The sequence below is a fragment of the Heliconius melpomene genome, chromosome 16 (genome assembly GCF_056956725.1).
Source record: "Heliconius melpomene rosina isolate 202511_hmr_F chromosome 16, ASM5695672v1, whole genome shotgun sequence".
Taxonomy (NCBI): Eukaryota; Metazoa; Arthropoda; class Insecta; order Lepidoptera; family Nymphalidae; genus Heliconius; species Heliconius melpomene.
The window spans coordinates 530,457-546,542 of record NC_140404.1 but is presented as its reverse complement, the minus strand read 5'-3'; the positions used below and the strand labels follow the sequence as shown (position 1 = coordinate 546,542).

The window sequence follows — 16,086 nt, the reverse complement described above, 5'->3', positions numbered from 1 at the left end:
ACTATTAATGAATCTTTATGTGATATAAAAACGGGAAATTACCAGAGTTTTTTCGTAAAAATAAGTATTTACAAAATGGATTGTTAAAAGATTTTTTAAATAAATATTTTCCTGTCTGTAATAAAACAGACATTTTCATTAAAAATTATGTATTAACTACAGAAACAGCAAAACATGTCAACTTTTTGACATTAAAAGTAATGTTCTAAAATACTACTATAACCAACTATAAAATGGTTCTTTTTAAACAGTGTTTTCCTAAAACTCGCTAATTTACCTTTTTATTGGCCCCGAAAAACTAAGTTATTGTTTATTTTCAAAGACTGTTTATTCTCAAAAATAAATTATGCAAGTAATGGATTACTGTAAAATAATAATTATAAATAATTTATATTTGACGACTACTACATATTTTTGTTTAACAATCTTTATATTAAATATCAATACATCTTAAGTTGCAGTCAAGGAGCATAATTATACTGGTTGTAGACTGTAGTGCTGATCCCGAACGTTACTTAAGGTGACCTTAGTTGGCCTGTGTTTATTTTTACTTTGAAGCTAGTATAGTATGTTCCTTCCTTGTTATTTATCGAATGAATCTTTCTTTTCACATTAAAATATAACGTTAATTCTTCGATTGTGAAAATGGTGACAAGATTGTTAAGTCGAAGGATAGTTCCTTTATGTGTTGATTCAAGAACTATTTCACCTAACCTCATTTATGAACAGAAAAAAATTGTTTACATTGCCACAAACTTTACGAGTATCAGAAACTATGCAAAAAGTAAAGACAAAGGTAAAAATAAAAAGGGTAAAGGAGGCAAAATAGATATAAATCCAGCCATGATGTCTGAATTACTTCCAGTAGATAAACTCAAAAGTAGATGTCAGAATGCTATTGAAAAAATGAAAGAAGACTATGCAAAGAATTTAACCCTGAGGTCAACGACCGGGGCAATAGATACACTTCCAGTAAAGTACGATGGAAAAGATTATGAACTGCAAGAATTAGCACAAATAGTGAGGAAAAACCCAAAAACCCTTGTCATAAACTTTTCGTCTTTCCCACAAGTAATACCTGATGTTTTAAAAGCTATACATAGCTCAGGCCTTAATTTAAATCCGCAACAAGATGGAACTACGCTTTATGTGCCTGTACCTAAAGTTACAAAAGAACATAGAGAAATACTAGCAAAAAATGCCAAGGCTTTATTTATACAGTGTCGAGATGCTGTTAAAGAAATACAAAATGATTATATTAAGAAAACTAAAAAACAGACTGGAGTATCAGAAGACTTAGTTTTTGATGTTAATAAACAAATAACTGCTTTATGTGGTGAATATATAAATGAAGCTAGAAATATATTTGATGCTAAACACAATGAATTGATTGGAAATAAGTAAAGCTTAATTATATTTAAGATTAAATGCATTTAGATTGTTAACAACAAAGGTCTACTTTATAAAATAGTACCCTAACTGTTATTTTATACAATATTCAAATTAAATATCAAATAAGTTAACACATTGTTTCATTTTCATTTCAAAGTAGTATTTTACTATTTGAGTCTTGACTATCTCATTAATAATGGAATGCACAGAACACATTTACCTGATGGAATTTCTCAAATGCCACCTGCGTTGTGTGAAAGTGGTCAATGTGTGTGTCTGTTTCCACATTTTTCTTCTCCTGCATGCTGTACATTTTACACATTACACATTTACCACATAATGTTTGAAAATAAACAATTTTAAATAATAATAATATATAAATAGAAAGTAACTTTACAAATAAAATAGGAAATAAATATCGGAATTTCTTATAAAGTATTACTTAAAAACTATTTTTTTTTCTATTTTATTGCATTTGTGAATTAATAAATATTCTTTATCTTCGAATTCTTGAAATAATAAGTATGAATAGGTTCGGTACCATACCTTATTTATAACACAACGAAAATAAGTAAAACCTCTTTCATTATTTACTTTCGATTTCATATCTAAGTATGTATGTCATCGCCTACGTACTATTTTTTAAATAAAAAAAGTAGCGCTGATAGTTAACCTATGACGTTTTCTTTGACAACTGCTGTCATAACACACTGTTGCCCGCTACGGTTCAATTCGTTTGTTATTGTAACAGATTTTTAATTATATTAACAAAACTCGTAAATGAAATGAGTAGAAATTCTAGTGACCGTAAAAGTTATTTTGACAGGGTAATGCCCCGTGTGCATAATAAAACAAATTCAAACATAAAGAGTACATCTAACGTAATTCGTCACGACAAACCTACTTCTTTACTTAATGGCGCGAAACAGAGTTCTTCCAAGTTGAATTCCGGAATTTATGAAGAACTTCCTTTAGTGCTACATGATTATGAACCTGAAATATCTCCTGAAAAACCTAAAACTGTTAAACGTGGCGCCAAACCTAAAAAAACTTTAAAATCACTTGATCCTGCCAAATCTCCTGTTTTAAAAAAAAAGACTTTACCAAAAAAACTTAGTAGCATAGCAAATAATAGAAGTTCTGTACCATCATTGTTGGTTCCTAAATCAGGCAGTTGGTCAGATGCTCATATCAGGCATTGTTTTTCAAGTAGATCTCATACAAGATTAAAAGAACTAAAGGTAATTTTATTAGTTTTATATATTTCAAATAATGTGCTCAACAAAATGTTTTCATCTATTTAACAGCACTAATTGCTTGTTTTTATCTACCAGAGTGGGTAAATTAAATAATTTAAATATAATCATTCCATTAAATTAAAAACTTAAATCAGCTTCACATTGTACCCTGCGCACATCAGGGTAGGCAGAGGGAACCTAATGTTAAGACACTCCATTCCCGACTTTCCGCCAAATTCTGGAGGCATTACATGTTGAGTGGTGGAATTCAACATTGTGCTTTTGTCTCGACACAATAACCCACAACCATTCGCTTTTACAGTCACACTCTGTGCCCCTGCACCACAACTGGCCTCAATTATACAATATTTCCCCTAATAGGTATCAAACCCACAACCATAGCATAATACAATCACTATCACTACTTACTACTACACTAAATATATACATATTTTTTATATATACGTATACATATTTTTAAATTTTTTGAAATTGTGAAGTCACATGAAATAAAAAAAAATATTCAACTTATATTACAGGATGAAATTAAACAATTTGAAGAAACCCAAAAATTAATGCAAATGCGTAGTAAATTGTATAAAAAGTGTGGTGTTGTTTTAAATGATGTTGGACAAGTGGCTGAGAATAAAGCTGTGCAGGTTGAAGAATTGAGTAAGTGTCATTTATAATTTAAGATATATTCCTATTCCTTGTTGCCCACATTCAAATTTTCCTTACACTCAATTTTTGAGTTATAATGGGTGCAGTACTTTCTACAAGAGTTCGTAAATAAATTTAAGTTTTAAATATAATCTTTACTCCAAGTGAGGCGCAAATTTAAGACAACATTTACAGTCAGCTGTCCCATAGTAACACAACAAACATATTATACTTTATATTATATTTTATACTTTGATTTATGAATACTATGAACTGGAATTAAATACTACAAAGTCAATTTAATAGAAAGAATGTTTAGTATGCAACTAAAATTTATTTAACCTTGTTGTAATGAAATAATTTAGTTAAAATATTATATATAGGTGTAATTACAGTAACTTAAGTTATTCATAAGTATAAGATTTACTTCATTAAGAGATAACTCTTAAAAATATTAGAATTGTTAATTATAAATAAAAGCGCCATCTATAGTTAAAGGTACTGATTCCTCTTTACCTTATTTGGACTTGTCAAGTTTATAAATCAATGTATAGATGGAGCCAACACATTTTATATAGGAATGGAAGAAAATTAACATAAAAATGATACATATAATATGTTAAATTAACAGAATATACTTTTATTAAATAAGTGAATCAATTTTACATTTTTAAATATAAATTATTATAAAAAAGATACATTTAAAAATATAAAAAAACCACACTTCCGAGGGCGGGACAAGTGTCCAAGCCATCGGTGGCTAGGGCTCCAGAGAGAGGAACCGCCGCACAATACGTGCCGTCTCAAGTATTACTGCCTTCTGTATCCGGTTCTTGATCCAACAGCTAAGCGATAGCCTCTTAAGGTGTTGGTCGAGGCTTTTCGCTATTAAACCGTTAACCGAAACCACTATCGGCACAATGTTAAATTTATTATTACATTCATTGAAACACGAAATTAACTTAAGTTACTAATTAGTTACTAAGAGATAAAGTGCAAATAATATATAATAAGAAGTTTTTTCCCGACTTTTTTTGAGATTCAAGATGGGCTATCTTTAAAATTGATTTTTGACAATATTAACTTTAAAAAAACAATCGGTTATATATAAATTATATATTAAGCATAACTAAAGCCACAATAATGTTATTATATAATAATTTATAATTGTTATATATACACATATTTTGAAGAATCTTCAACTGGCCGAAATAGCTCAGTTGGGAGAGCGTTAGACTGAAGATCTAAAGGTCCCTGGTTCGATCCCGGGTTTCGGCATTCCTTTTGCACAAATTTTAGTTATTTATTTTTATATGTTTTCAATATTCCAACATATGTGTATAATTTAACATAATTTTACTGGTGTAAATGAATAATCTAAATAAATTTTTATTTATCTCTTGGAAAAATACTATGCTTTAATTTTATTAATTATTTAAATTAAGTGAAATAAAACCATGGTGGAGTTCTTAATGTCTCTGTATCTAATAGATAGGAAACGGATAATGGAGTGTTTCAACACTATGTTCACTTTCTCTACCCAACGTTACGTAAAGCTGAAAAATAATACTACTTTATTTGAAGCTAACGTGGCGCAACGGTATAGCATGTGTCTGTTAGCGCGACGGATGCGGGTTCGATTCTCACTCGGTGGAATTTATTATTTTCATTTCATTACGGCGGCGACAAGGCAAAACGCGATAGTTAGTAAGAAATGAAGTGTCTTAACACTATATTCCCCTTACCTATCCTTTTATATGAATACAGCGCTTAAAAAACAATAAATCATCATACATCGACACTTATATTACCTTTTTGTTTTTTTACAGATAACTCAATTGGAAACACTACAAGGTAAGAATAAAAATATATATTCATTTCGAATCTTTGAATTAATATTCTACATAATTTCGCGTACCTTCGCATCGCCTCTTTAGCTCAGTGGTAGAGCACTGGTCTCGTAAACCAGGGGTCGTGAGTTCAATCCTCACAGGAGGCATTAGAATTCTTACCTCGATTTTTGTTTTTTTTTTCGTTTTGTTACGTTTTTTTAAAAGATATTTTAACTAACTGTATTGAAAATGACATTAAATATTTAGGGGAAAATGATATTTTGTATACTAGTTGTTATTTTATTTATAATTTATGTAGATATTATTATTCTGATTTAGATTTTTTCTTTTAGCCATTATATTCCATTTTTTTACTAATCATACTTAAGTGAGCCTATTGTCATTCCGGTAAATTATTATGTTATCATGCATGATAATAACTTGAATGTGAAGATATAGCTAAGCTATTTATAGTGTAGCTTATTAAAATTTTTAAGCTTCACCTCGACTGGCCTCGTCATAAACTTAAATTTTATTATTTTTTTAGTAAACCTTTATTTAAACAGAATAGTTGCTCACATATTATAAAAGGTATTATAGTAGTGTAGGTAAATACAAATATAAATAGTGAAAAAATCTTAATCTAGGCATAAATAATATTATTATTATAATAACATATTAGATTTTCTCAATTTTACACATTTTAAATGAAACACTTTAATCGGTATTGATTATATATTATCTCTCTCTATATTAATGGTCAAGTATTTTGACAATATTAATTGCTATTGAAGCCGTTGTGGTGTAGGGGCACAACCGTGCGACTGTACATGTGACGGCTGTGGTTTCGATTCCCACCCGGCGTAGTGAAATATTAGGACACTCCGTTCCTGCCGAATTATCGAGGCCTTGCGTGTTGAGTGCCGTAATTAAGCGCCGCTTTTTGCTTCGTTACCAGAGCTAAAAAATTAAAATTATAAATAATTTATTCTCTCGAATGGCAATCGAACACACCACGGTCAACGACAGCCAAAACAAGACAAAAAAGAATAGATTATTTGTGTTTGACAACATTTGTTTATTGAGTATATGCAATGCTAGTGTAAATGATATCACCCTAATACAATAATCTTAAACGGATCTCCGCCAGCCCCACGTTCCGTTACCCGACCGTTAGCGGTCCTTGGCTTGTGTCAACTGCCCAGCCTCGGACCTCGGTGTCGCGTCCGGGATACTTTCTCGATAGCTGTACTCTTGTATATTTAACTGATGTTTGCTATGAAGACAATGTCTAATTTTTGTTTAAAAGTTACATGCTCCGTTTTTGAACATCAATTATTACCACCGGTTCATTGAAGTTAATGTCTCAGATAGAAATTTTTTTAGCTGCGTATTCTATGCTGCATTACAATGGGAGAGGACGGTGTTTGGCGGTCGTAGGTTTGATTTCCATTTGGAATAATGATTATAGTTGTCGGTTGAGTTCTCCCTCTCAATAGAAGTGTATGTCTAATATGTCGAAGTTAGAGAACAGATTGTTATGACTTATAACATTGCAGAAAGTTGCAGAACGGAAGTGTCCTAATGGGATTTGAGTGTCTTAACTTTAGGTTGCTAGGTTCCCTTTGCCTTCCCTGATATATTGCGGGGTAAAGCATGAAGGTACAAAAAACATAGGTATATATTAATAACGTCCTGATTTATAGTATTAGGTAGTGTCTGCTTGTCCTTGTCTTTGCTAGAGAACTCCAATAAAAAATGTTACAGATAATGGTATCGCCATATAGGTATACATAATCTTTGCAATGAGTATAAGTTGTTAACGTCTCTTATGGTTAGTTCTATAAATATTTTATAAAAATATGTGGGTAATAATAACACGTTATCTTATTGGGATATAGTTATTTAGCACTCTATTTCCAGTGATTACGCTTACTAATATATAAAAGATATTTATACGAGATGAATGAGGAAAGGCGTATTGCTGCCGTAGCCGTAGCTGCATTGGTGGGACGGCGAAACGTCAGCATATCAACATCAACACGCAATGCCTCAAAAAATTTAGTGAAACGGGAGAAACAAAGTGTATTAACACTAGATTCCCTTTCCTTATCCTGCTTTGCGTGAAAAAGTATCAAACTGTTTTTATTATGTACCTACACGTACATATGTAGTAATATGTTGATATATGTATATCAAAGCTAAAACTATTAACTAATCAACAGACACCCTAAAATGATCGAGAATAATTGATCCGATCCGATGACGTCACATCCGCTTCCTCGACTGGCACGTGTCCAGGCTATTCCTGACCGATATCCGTCTGCCGACTTAGCGCCCAGATTTAATACTTCTGCCAGCGCCAGTAGGGAGTTGTTAATGAAACCTACGTTGCGTTTTAATTATAGATATAAGGAATGGTTAATGAAGTGTATGTAAATGTTCTAGATCAATTATTGTCGAAGTGTGTGCGTGTGTGGGAATCGCGGCGAGTGTGGGTTCGATTCTGAATTATTATGTTACTCTAAATATTACTTATTTCCACGACAGGTCTTTCGATGAACTTGTAAACGTTTCTTGTTATTTTCATTCTTTATAAGCAAAATATAAGCAAACTTAAAATACCTATAGGATATTTTTTTATATACATTGGCAGATTGATACAATCAAAAATATAACATTATAAATTTAATACAATTTTGCTAGTGCTTGGCAAATATTGGGGTTTCCCGTACACCAATAAATCAGACATACGGCAGGTGTATCACTACTGTGTTTTTATACACATTATTATTGCGTTACATATGTTTTATCTTCACGCATTATCCCTAGCGGGATATACGTATACGGGTACTCGCTTGTACATCCGACAATCGCTTACACATTATCCTTCTTATCCTTTACGTGCGGTTGAGTATCGTCGATACAAAAATGTTTAAACATACTTTAAATCTATATTGAATCTTTATTCTATACATATATATTCAATAGTTTTTTTAAGCTTCAATCAATTAGCCATCTCTAATAGTTTCAACGTGTGCCCAAGGATAGAGAAGTAAACAAAGGTGGAACAATTAGCTTGGCACGAGACGGCGTCCACTTCTCCTGTAACCGTATAAGGGCAACGTACGGCACGTACTGCTGACGCAACTCTCAATGAAACTAACGTCACTCGTGTCAGCCCTTCAGTCTGGATTTCCATTGGAAGCTAAATATACGGCAGATATTTTAGAAAATAGAAAAGGTACAAAATATACCGTGTTGCTAAGTTAGGACTACCCTGAACCTCGTTTACTTTTTATTAAAAAAGTAAAATCTCGATTGTTTTCGTTCCTGTACGAATTTCGGGAAATCATCAAATATGTTTTATTGTGCTATGAACAATAAGTTGTAGTCTATTAATAAAAAAGCTATTGTTTTTAAAATTATCAGTCATCATTTGTAATAATAACAATTAACACAAATAAACTGCGAAAGAAATGGAACTTATGTTGAAACACAAATATATTTAGTGGAGCGAGTCAGTGATGCATTTGACGCGAAGCCAAATTGTTTAGTTTTTACTTTATTTATGTAGAGGTTATTGATTTATTGTTTGGCAGAGATAGTAAATATCTAGATAGTATTTATGTCTCGTAGGTAGGTAGGTGTATCGCAAGGGGATATTTTGGTGTCTAATTTATTTCGTTACGTTTATATAAAAATATTTTCATTTTGTTAGTTCTATGAATTTGCATTCTTATAAATGAGATGTTTTTTTTTAAATATATTTTCGTCTCTTACATATGCCAGGTACAGCCAGCCTAGTTGTAATTTTAATCTTCACATTATATATTCATCATCACCATCACTTGAACCATTTCTTTTAAATATTTATGTACCTACACTTGTGTAATAATTCATACATAAAATAATAATTTAAACAAACATCAATATAAAGTGTCCCAGTAATATGTGAAAGTGAAATAAATATATATTTTTACTTTTTATTACTGTACCGGAATCCATGTATAAAATAAACAATAAAAGTTTGGTTCGGCGGTGGAATGTATTCAGAGGCACGATCCGCCGACGCTTGCGGAATACCCGGAACGTTTCTATTCACGGTATGCGCGCCCACGAAGCCCTTTAGGTTTCAACCCCTTCAAACTTTTATAGTTGTAGAAGTATAACTGGAGTCCCGCGCTTCAATCAACGGAATTCACGTTTTTTAACAAATTGTATTAATATAGCGCTAGGAAGTATTTAGAGGCGACTTTTTAAAATGCAATTTATAGATAATTTTCAATTTTTTTTATTATTTTGTGATTTATAGATAGTTGTTGATTTAAATCACACATCAGGATAGTTTGCATTATTTCTTTTATTATTTGTTTTTTGTTTGCTTTACATTGTAGCCCGCATGTGGCGGGGTAGGCAGAGAGTATCAGTGTTGTCATACTCCGTTTTCTAGTTTCCACTATTTCCAGATATTACATTTTGAGTGTTTCCAACACTCAATGCGGCGTGTATAATTAATTCCAAGCAAAGGCAACGCAATAAATATAATATTTTTTGTATATATATATTTTTAATATATTTTTTGCTTTTATTTTATTATCCATTAAACGAACCACCAAAGTATTCTTAAGACTGAAATTCATATTCTTACAGTTAGTCCGATCTACATTTAGGATTCAGTACAAATCCGTTCCATACGTCGTGAATACTTATTAGATACCTAGTAGGTACCTACAGTATTCTGAAGCCCAGCTCAACCTTGCCTGTAGGTCCCCCCCGGGAGTTGGGTCACGCTCGGCGGTCACGTGCGCAGCAAACTTCGCCAAATGTTCCTAGACTGTTAACGTGAGCGGCTTACTTGAGGGTTTCGCGTGTTACCTTGTTTAGATTTTATGAAAGCCTTTTTTTACTAAAATAGACTGTTTTTTTATAAAATATTAAGATTTAAATGTTTGAGCTGTTTTTTAGTAGGGTTGGAATAATGCCGATAGCATCTCTAGGATCCTAGTGGGGACCAAATCCAATCCCACCACGTTTACAGCAAGACGCTGTCCCACTGCTCCACTACGAAATTCTAATTTATCTACATAATATATAATATCTACATTTGTATAATATCTACATGATATATTGACTTAATACAATATAAAAAAAATCCTATTTAATATTTGAGCAAAAATATTTTAAATTAAGCACGTGTTATAAGCATTTCGAACGTAGCGGAACTAGAACCCGTGCATTCCTTTCTGTGCAATAACCAGTAACAAAAAAGTCTATAAACATAAAATAATTGTTCTCATAGAATGAAGTAGGTACAAAGCGGATAATCCAATATTCAACCCAACATGCGATGGTAATCAGCCCGAGATGCGCCAACGCATTTATACAAGCGTCAAGTGACCACGTACCTGATCGCATCTTGTGATAAGACGTCGATTTAGTGATAAGATCACGGTATTGAGACCAGCGATCGGCGTCTTAAGTGCTATTATATAATGAAAGTCTTAATTGAGATTGGTTGTGTGATTATTTTGTAGCCCTTTGTTGATCTTTCGTATAGAAAAATAAATTGTCTTAAAATACTTGTTTTGAGATATATATTTTTCAATTATTATTATTTCTTTGTTATTTGTTTTAATTAATTATGGTAAGAAAGTAAACATAAAGTAACAAGCATCTTACATGTAAATATGTGGAAATGGGCGAGAAGTGAAAATAGAATGTCTTAACACTAGGCTTTTTTTGTTTAGATATCTTAAATATATATTTTTGATTTTGTGATTTATTGTATCTTATTCCTCATATTGTTTAAGATTTTAATCGTACATTGGAAGTCGTACATTTACTCTTCTGTGTGTGGGGTACAGTGTGAAGCTAAAACAAGAAAGATCCCTTGAAAAGTATAAGGAACTTACGTATGCAGTTTAGCCTTCGCAAACAAAGATACAATTTCTATTTTAATAATTTTATAACTTTTAAAATCTTAATAAACTTAATGACTAATATATCCTCCTAGGGTCACGAATACCTTTGTAAGAAGACAAATTTAAGCGAAGGAGCGAAGCGACTACTAGCTAGATACCGCTGACAGTCAGCTCTGGAACCATATTCCATTTTGGGCATTTGCCAAGTTGATCAGAATATTCCTGTCGATACGACTCGAGAATACTATGGATTTCTTTTAAATATTTATGACGCGAAACTATCAACAATTATCTCGTTTTATAGCATACATAAATGTAAAAAACATATTATGTTCGTGGAATAATTGTAAAACAGATATTTGTATAAAGTTGGCATTAACATTCGATGGCTGATCATTTTTATTAGGAATAGAAGGTTCTAACGCAAATAAAAATTGAGTTTCTAAACGAAAGTTTCTTGTCTTATTTAAACTGTTATAAAGGAAATGTTTAAAATCGACAAGGAGGAGATAATCGAGGCCGTCGTGGCGCATGGGACAAGTGGAACGTCAGGATTGGAAGCGTGTTCAATTGAAATTGAATCTACACCTATCACGTTATTATTGTGCCGTAATAACGTAATCATACCAGTATAAATCCTTGAGATTTATACTCGCATGATCGTACATATGTAATTACTATAAACATTTTACAAATTTGTTTGTGAAAATTGATCTCATAGTTGCGGTAATAAATAGTTACTCAACAACGAAGACATAAGTAGGTGTCTGTCTGCATTATCGCTTGTTTCTGTCTAATGTTTTAATTTCAACCAATTGAAGATTCAAGTGGCGATTGTACCGACTATCGACGGATACGTAAGAGACCACTTCCGATTAGAGTATAATTGGGTTTTGGGCACCCCGGTCACGATTCCGATCTAGCCTATCGAATAATTTCCACCACACTTGGAGCTCGTTCGCTGTGAATATATTACTTTACTTTATACTGCAATGCACTAGCATTACAACTTTTGTGCTTATAATTTTTTTCTGTTTTTTAAACTTTTTTTTTATTTAGTGAACAGTCAGATAGAACTTAATTATACATTAGTTTATAAGTATGCCCGCCACTCGGAAGTTTGCTAATAATTTAGCTGATGGGTGGTAGAACTTTTGCATTGAAAACCCTAATCTTCTTCAACGAACCATAGAGAAGAAAATATACCATCATGCACTATTTTAACTATTTTCCTGGATAACATATTGTTATATTAAAATAGAGATGAAGAAAATTTTTTTTTCTGTTTAAACAAGATATTTGTTTTACATCCATGTCTTCCGCTTATATTGCTTATTCCTTACTTCTTAAAAACGTTTATATCTTTTTACGTACATTGTTTGCATGTTACTTTAATTTCGCGTGTTTTATTTCACGCAACGTGTACTTCGTGAAGAACAACCGTTGCACCAGCTCCGGCGTGGTCACGCAATATTTCATGTCCAGCGCTACACTCAAGTATGGTATCATTATCATATGATTGATTCAATAAGCATTTCTCCACGGTCACGCGTCAAGCGCGTCTAATGCAACAACGTGGCAGGACGGTGCAAGCGGTCGGAATGCATCAGCTTGTGACATAATACTTCGTGACTGAAGGTGACTTTCCACATGACGTCTCGCTAGCTGATTGTAATGCTGTAGGTACTGGAAATATAGCCGCTAGCTATCTATTACTTACTCTGTTTGTGGGACTAGTAAATATTTGTTGTGTGAATATGTAAATTTGTTGAAATATTTTAGTTTTGTTTAATGGAAATTACGTATAGATGACCACCATTTCTAATTTTCATTATCTTATTCGGGTTATCGAGTATAATTTCTTTGTGTCTTTCGCAACTGCTGCGTCTTAGGGTTTGGGTAAGAGCATCTTGTAACAAAACATTCTGTTTTCCACATAATATTTTATATGAATTTATTAAGAATATAATGTACCTGTTCACCATATGTTCGGACCACATGTTTATTGGTCACATGTATATAGAGAGATGTAGGTGCAGTCCGGTATCACGTTGCCGTGATGCAACGATAAGGGGGGAATGCAATTAAACGTGCGCCGCGACGAACCGCTTATCTGTAACCTTGGCATTGACATTGCCTTGGACTTGGAGAAATTACGACACGCCGGATGGAGCGTGACGGTGGCGTTGTTCGGAGAATTGCTCCGATTTGCTTGCGGTTTTATTATATTGCGGATTTCATTCTGTAATTGTAACCGGATTTTATTTATTTTTTGTTTTGATATATGATATATATTTTTTATGAGGCTGTGGTGGCGTAGTAGAGCAGCGTTTTGCTGTAAACACGGTTATGAATTCGGTTCGCAATCGGAAGTAATTATTTTCATTTCCTCGGTGCTTCTCTGGTAAGAAGAGTTGGTTTTCCTTTCGAGTTCGAATTTTTTGGAAATTAGGTTAAAAGTGAGGGTCACAGTACCGAATACGGCAGGATGGGTAAAGGGGGCACTAGATTCTGTTTCATTCAGGGCTAAAGGAAGGAGTCTACCTATACAATGCATATATTCCTTGGTCGTTTTGTGATCTGGAGGTGTTGTATAGGCTCAAATGAAATATTATTTTAAACAAAACGATATAATGTTTATGAAAGCGAGAGTTTTAACACTAGTCTCCTACTGCCTACCCTGCTAAACCCTGTTTTTATTAAGATCGAATCCTGAACATTGTGTGTATATCTACTGCACATTTTAATCGAATCATGATTACTGTTCAAAGAAGTTATAGAGAATATTATACAGTAATTAATTTTAACGCAACTTAACCTTCCAAGAATTAGAACCGACAAATTCAAGTCATCAATCATTTTAAGTAATTAAATGACAAGACAAATATCTGAGCATGTCCTGATCTAAGGAAACCGCAACTCGTAGGTGTTCCTCGATGACTAATGATTTTAAATTAGCATTACAGAGTAAATACGAGTATATAGAATCAGTAAGTCAACAACGTACTTTGTATGTGGCGACACGGTGATTGCATCATGCCTGTGTGTATGTGTGTGTGTGTTTAAACTTAACTAAAATATGAGAAGGATCTTAAAATATTTACTTATCTATAGGTATTTTAACATGCTTTATCGTTTCTACTTGTACTGGACTCTCGCAACGTGAATTTAGTTAACTTTGTGAAGTCCGATTTGTGTGAAAATTCACACACGTGAATACACGCCCGTATCAATGACAATTTCTCGTCGCTGTAAAATTTTTTCTTTATCTATATATATATAAAAGGACTTGTCCTCACTGACTGAGGTAAGACGCACGCACAGCCGTAACCGCTGTGCGTAGAAACGTGGAATTTGGACAGATGTTTACTTTCGTAATCTGGACATCCACTAAGAAGGGATTTTGAAAAATTTTAACCCTAAAGTGGTGAAATAGGGGTTGAAAGTTTGTATGGAAAAAAATAAATCGGCACCGATTCCTATAAAATTTGAAATTCAGACTCTTAAAAATATTTCATTGAACACATGTTTCATGGTTTATTAGAATTCACCCCTAAATAAGCTAGCGAAGCTGCGCGCGTCCGCTAGTCTTTTTATAAATCTTTTTGATTGTTCAAAACTAATTGAAATACGAAAATGATCTTAAATTATTAAAATATTTCCGTTTTGATACAGTTTCGAAAAAAAATTACACTTGGCTTATGGAAGTGGATCAACGCCAATAATGTTATTAATTAAGTATTCAATTTTCAGAATTTGAAACCTGCAATAGTCAATCATTTTTAGCAACTAATTTAAAGACAGGTATATAGGGTATATTTGTGTACTTAGTAAATTAAGAATTTATAAATTTCGTTGTTAGCTTTCTTAAATTAAATTAAAAAAATTTGGTCACAAGCAATAAGAAATGTTCCCCAGAATCGATCGAACCCACAACTATCGCATTTACACTGCTGCTGCCCACTGCGCCACAGCAGCACCTACATATTTCTGTAATTATAGGAATATATGAACTGTAATCTTATACTAATATACGTTTAGTTAATGCTCATTTAATAATTATTGGCCATGCATTGCAACACGTGATTTTCCAACAATATGGCGGCTGTAATTTGTACTTACAATAATATGGTATTTGCCACGAGTTAATAATTGAAGTATTGTTTAACATGTGCTTCTTAATTTTTACGCTTTATATGTATTTGTACATAAATCTCGAATTCGTGAGTTTCGATTACGATCCACCGTTTTTTATGATTAATAGGAATTTAGTTGTATGTGTTTCAACGTGATAGATGCAAGTTCGAATCCCGGTTATGGTAAAACAAAATGTCACCTTGGCTTTCGGTACTAGTAGTATATTTATAGTAGGTATGTTACATATGGGTGAGTTGACTTTAAAAGAGTTGTAGCTCAAAGTTCGATCGATATAAAATTCGATAATTTTTTTTCTGTGTATCTACGCAATTCCATATGAGTATGTTCGTTTCCAATGTTTTAATAATTATTTGTAGGTGTTTTAATATATTAAAAGGCTACATTGATTTTCTCAATTATATTTGCAAAGGCTAGACGCGACAGTTGTGGGTTCGATTGTCACTCGGGAAATAAAATATTTAAAATTTCCTTTCTTTGCTTTGGTGACAAAGGAAAGCGCTACGTTGAGTTCTGCTACTGACGCAGTGTCTCGAGCACCGCTCGAGGTTTTACCCTACCATATGCGGAATACAGCGTAAACTAAAAAAAAAAGAAAAGATATTTATCTGCATTCGCCAAAGCGAGATATGAACGCATAATCATCCCACGACGGCATTAGTTAGATTTCACATATTTGCAATAGTTCTTAATACATTTAGAACTGTGTTGTAAAAATAAATATTAAAAGAATAAAAAAAACGTCCTAATAGGATGAATATTTCTTATATGCTAAATATTTACCTGCAATGTGTATGTTGATTGATGTAATCATCCAAAAAAACTGCTAAAATGAAGATTCCAAAAGTGTCTTTTCTTATTTGTTCGGTTTCTGTATCTTACAAT

At 32.6% G+C, this 16,086-nt stretch overlaps 3 protein-coding genes and 2 non-coding genes across 6 annotated transcripts in view; 4 read left to right on the top strand and 1 right to left on the bottom strand.

Moving 5' to 3' along the window:
• The window catches only part of MTPAP (mitochondrial poly(A) polymerase), a 21,236-nt gene extending 5,150 nt beyond the window's left edge, over positions 1–16,086 (bottom strand). Inside the window, exon 1 of one of the 2 annotated variants that reach the window (XM_085199166.1) lies at positions 15,985–16,086. In XM_085199166.1, the coding sequence (XP_085055292.1) occupies positions 15,985–16,015 (31 nt within the window). In that variant the 5' untranslated portion in view covers positions 16,016–16,086. Of the gene's footprint in view, positions 1–42; positions 203–15,984 lie in introns of those variants that run through there. The other variant, XM_085199165.1, reaches the window with a different exon arrangement.
• Positions 456–1,523, top strand: mRRF1 (mitochondrial ribosome recycling factor 1). Its single transcript, XM_085199168.1, has one exon. The coding sequence runs from the start codon at positions 646–648 to the stop codon at positions 1,402–1,404; it is 759 nt and encodes a 252-aa protein (XP_085055294.1). The 5' UTR covers positions 456–645; the 3' UTR covers positions 1,405–1,523.
• Pits (Protein interacting with Ttk69 and Sin3A) overlaps positions 2,088–16,086 on the top strand; it is a 102,025-nt gene continuing 88,026 nt past the window's right edge. Inside the window, exons 1-3 of the mRNA XM_085199162.1 lie at positions 2,088–2,633; positions 3,170–3,302; positions 5,120–5,144. Coding sequence (XP_085055288.1) covers positions 2,178–2,633; positions 3,170–3,302; positions 5,120–5,144 — 614 coding nt within the window. The 5' untranslated portion in view covers positions 2,088–2,177. The remainder of the gene's footprint in view (positions 2,634–3,169; positions 3,303–5,119; positions 5,145–16,086) is intronic.
• Positions 4,496–4,568, top strand: TRNAF-GAA (transfer RNA phenylalanine (anticodon GAA)). The gene has a single exon. It is a non-coding gene; the product is annotated as a tRNA-Phe (tRNA).
• On the top strand, positions 5,218–5,289 carry TRNAT-CGU (transfer RNA threonine (anticodon CGU)). Its single transcript has one exon. It is a non-coding gene; the product is annotated as a tRNA-Thr (tRNA).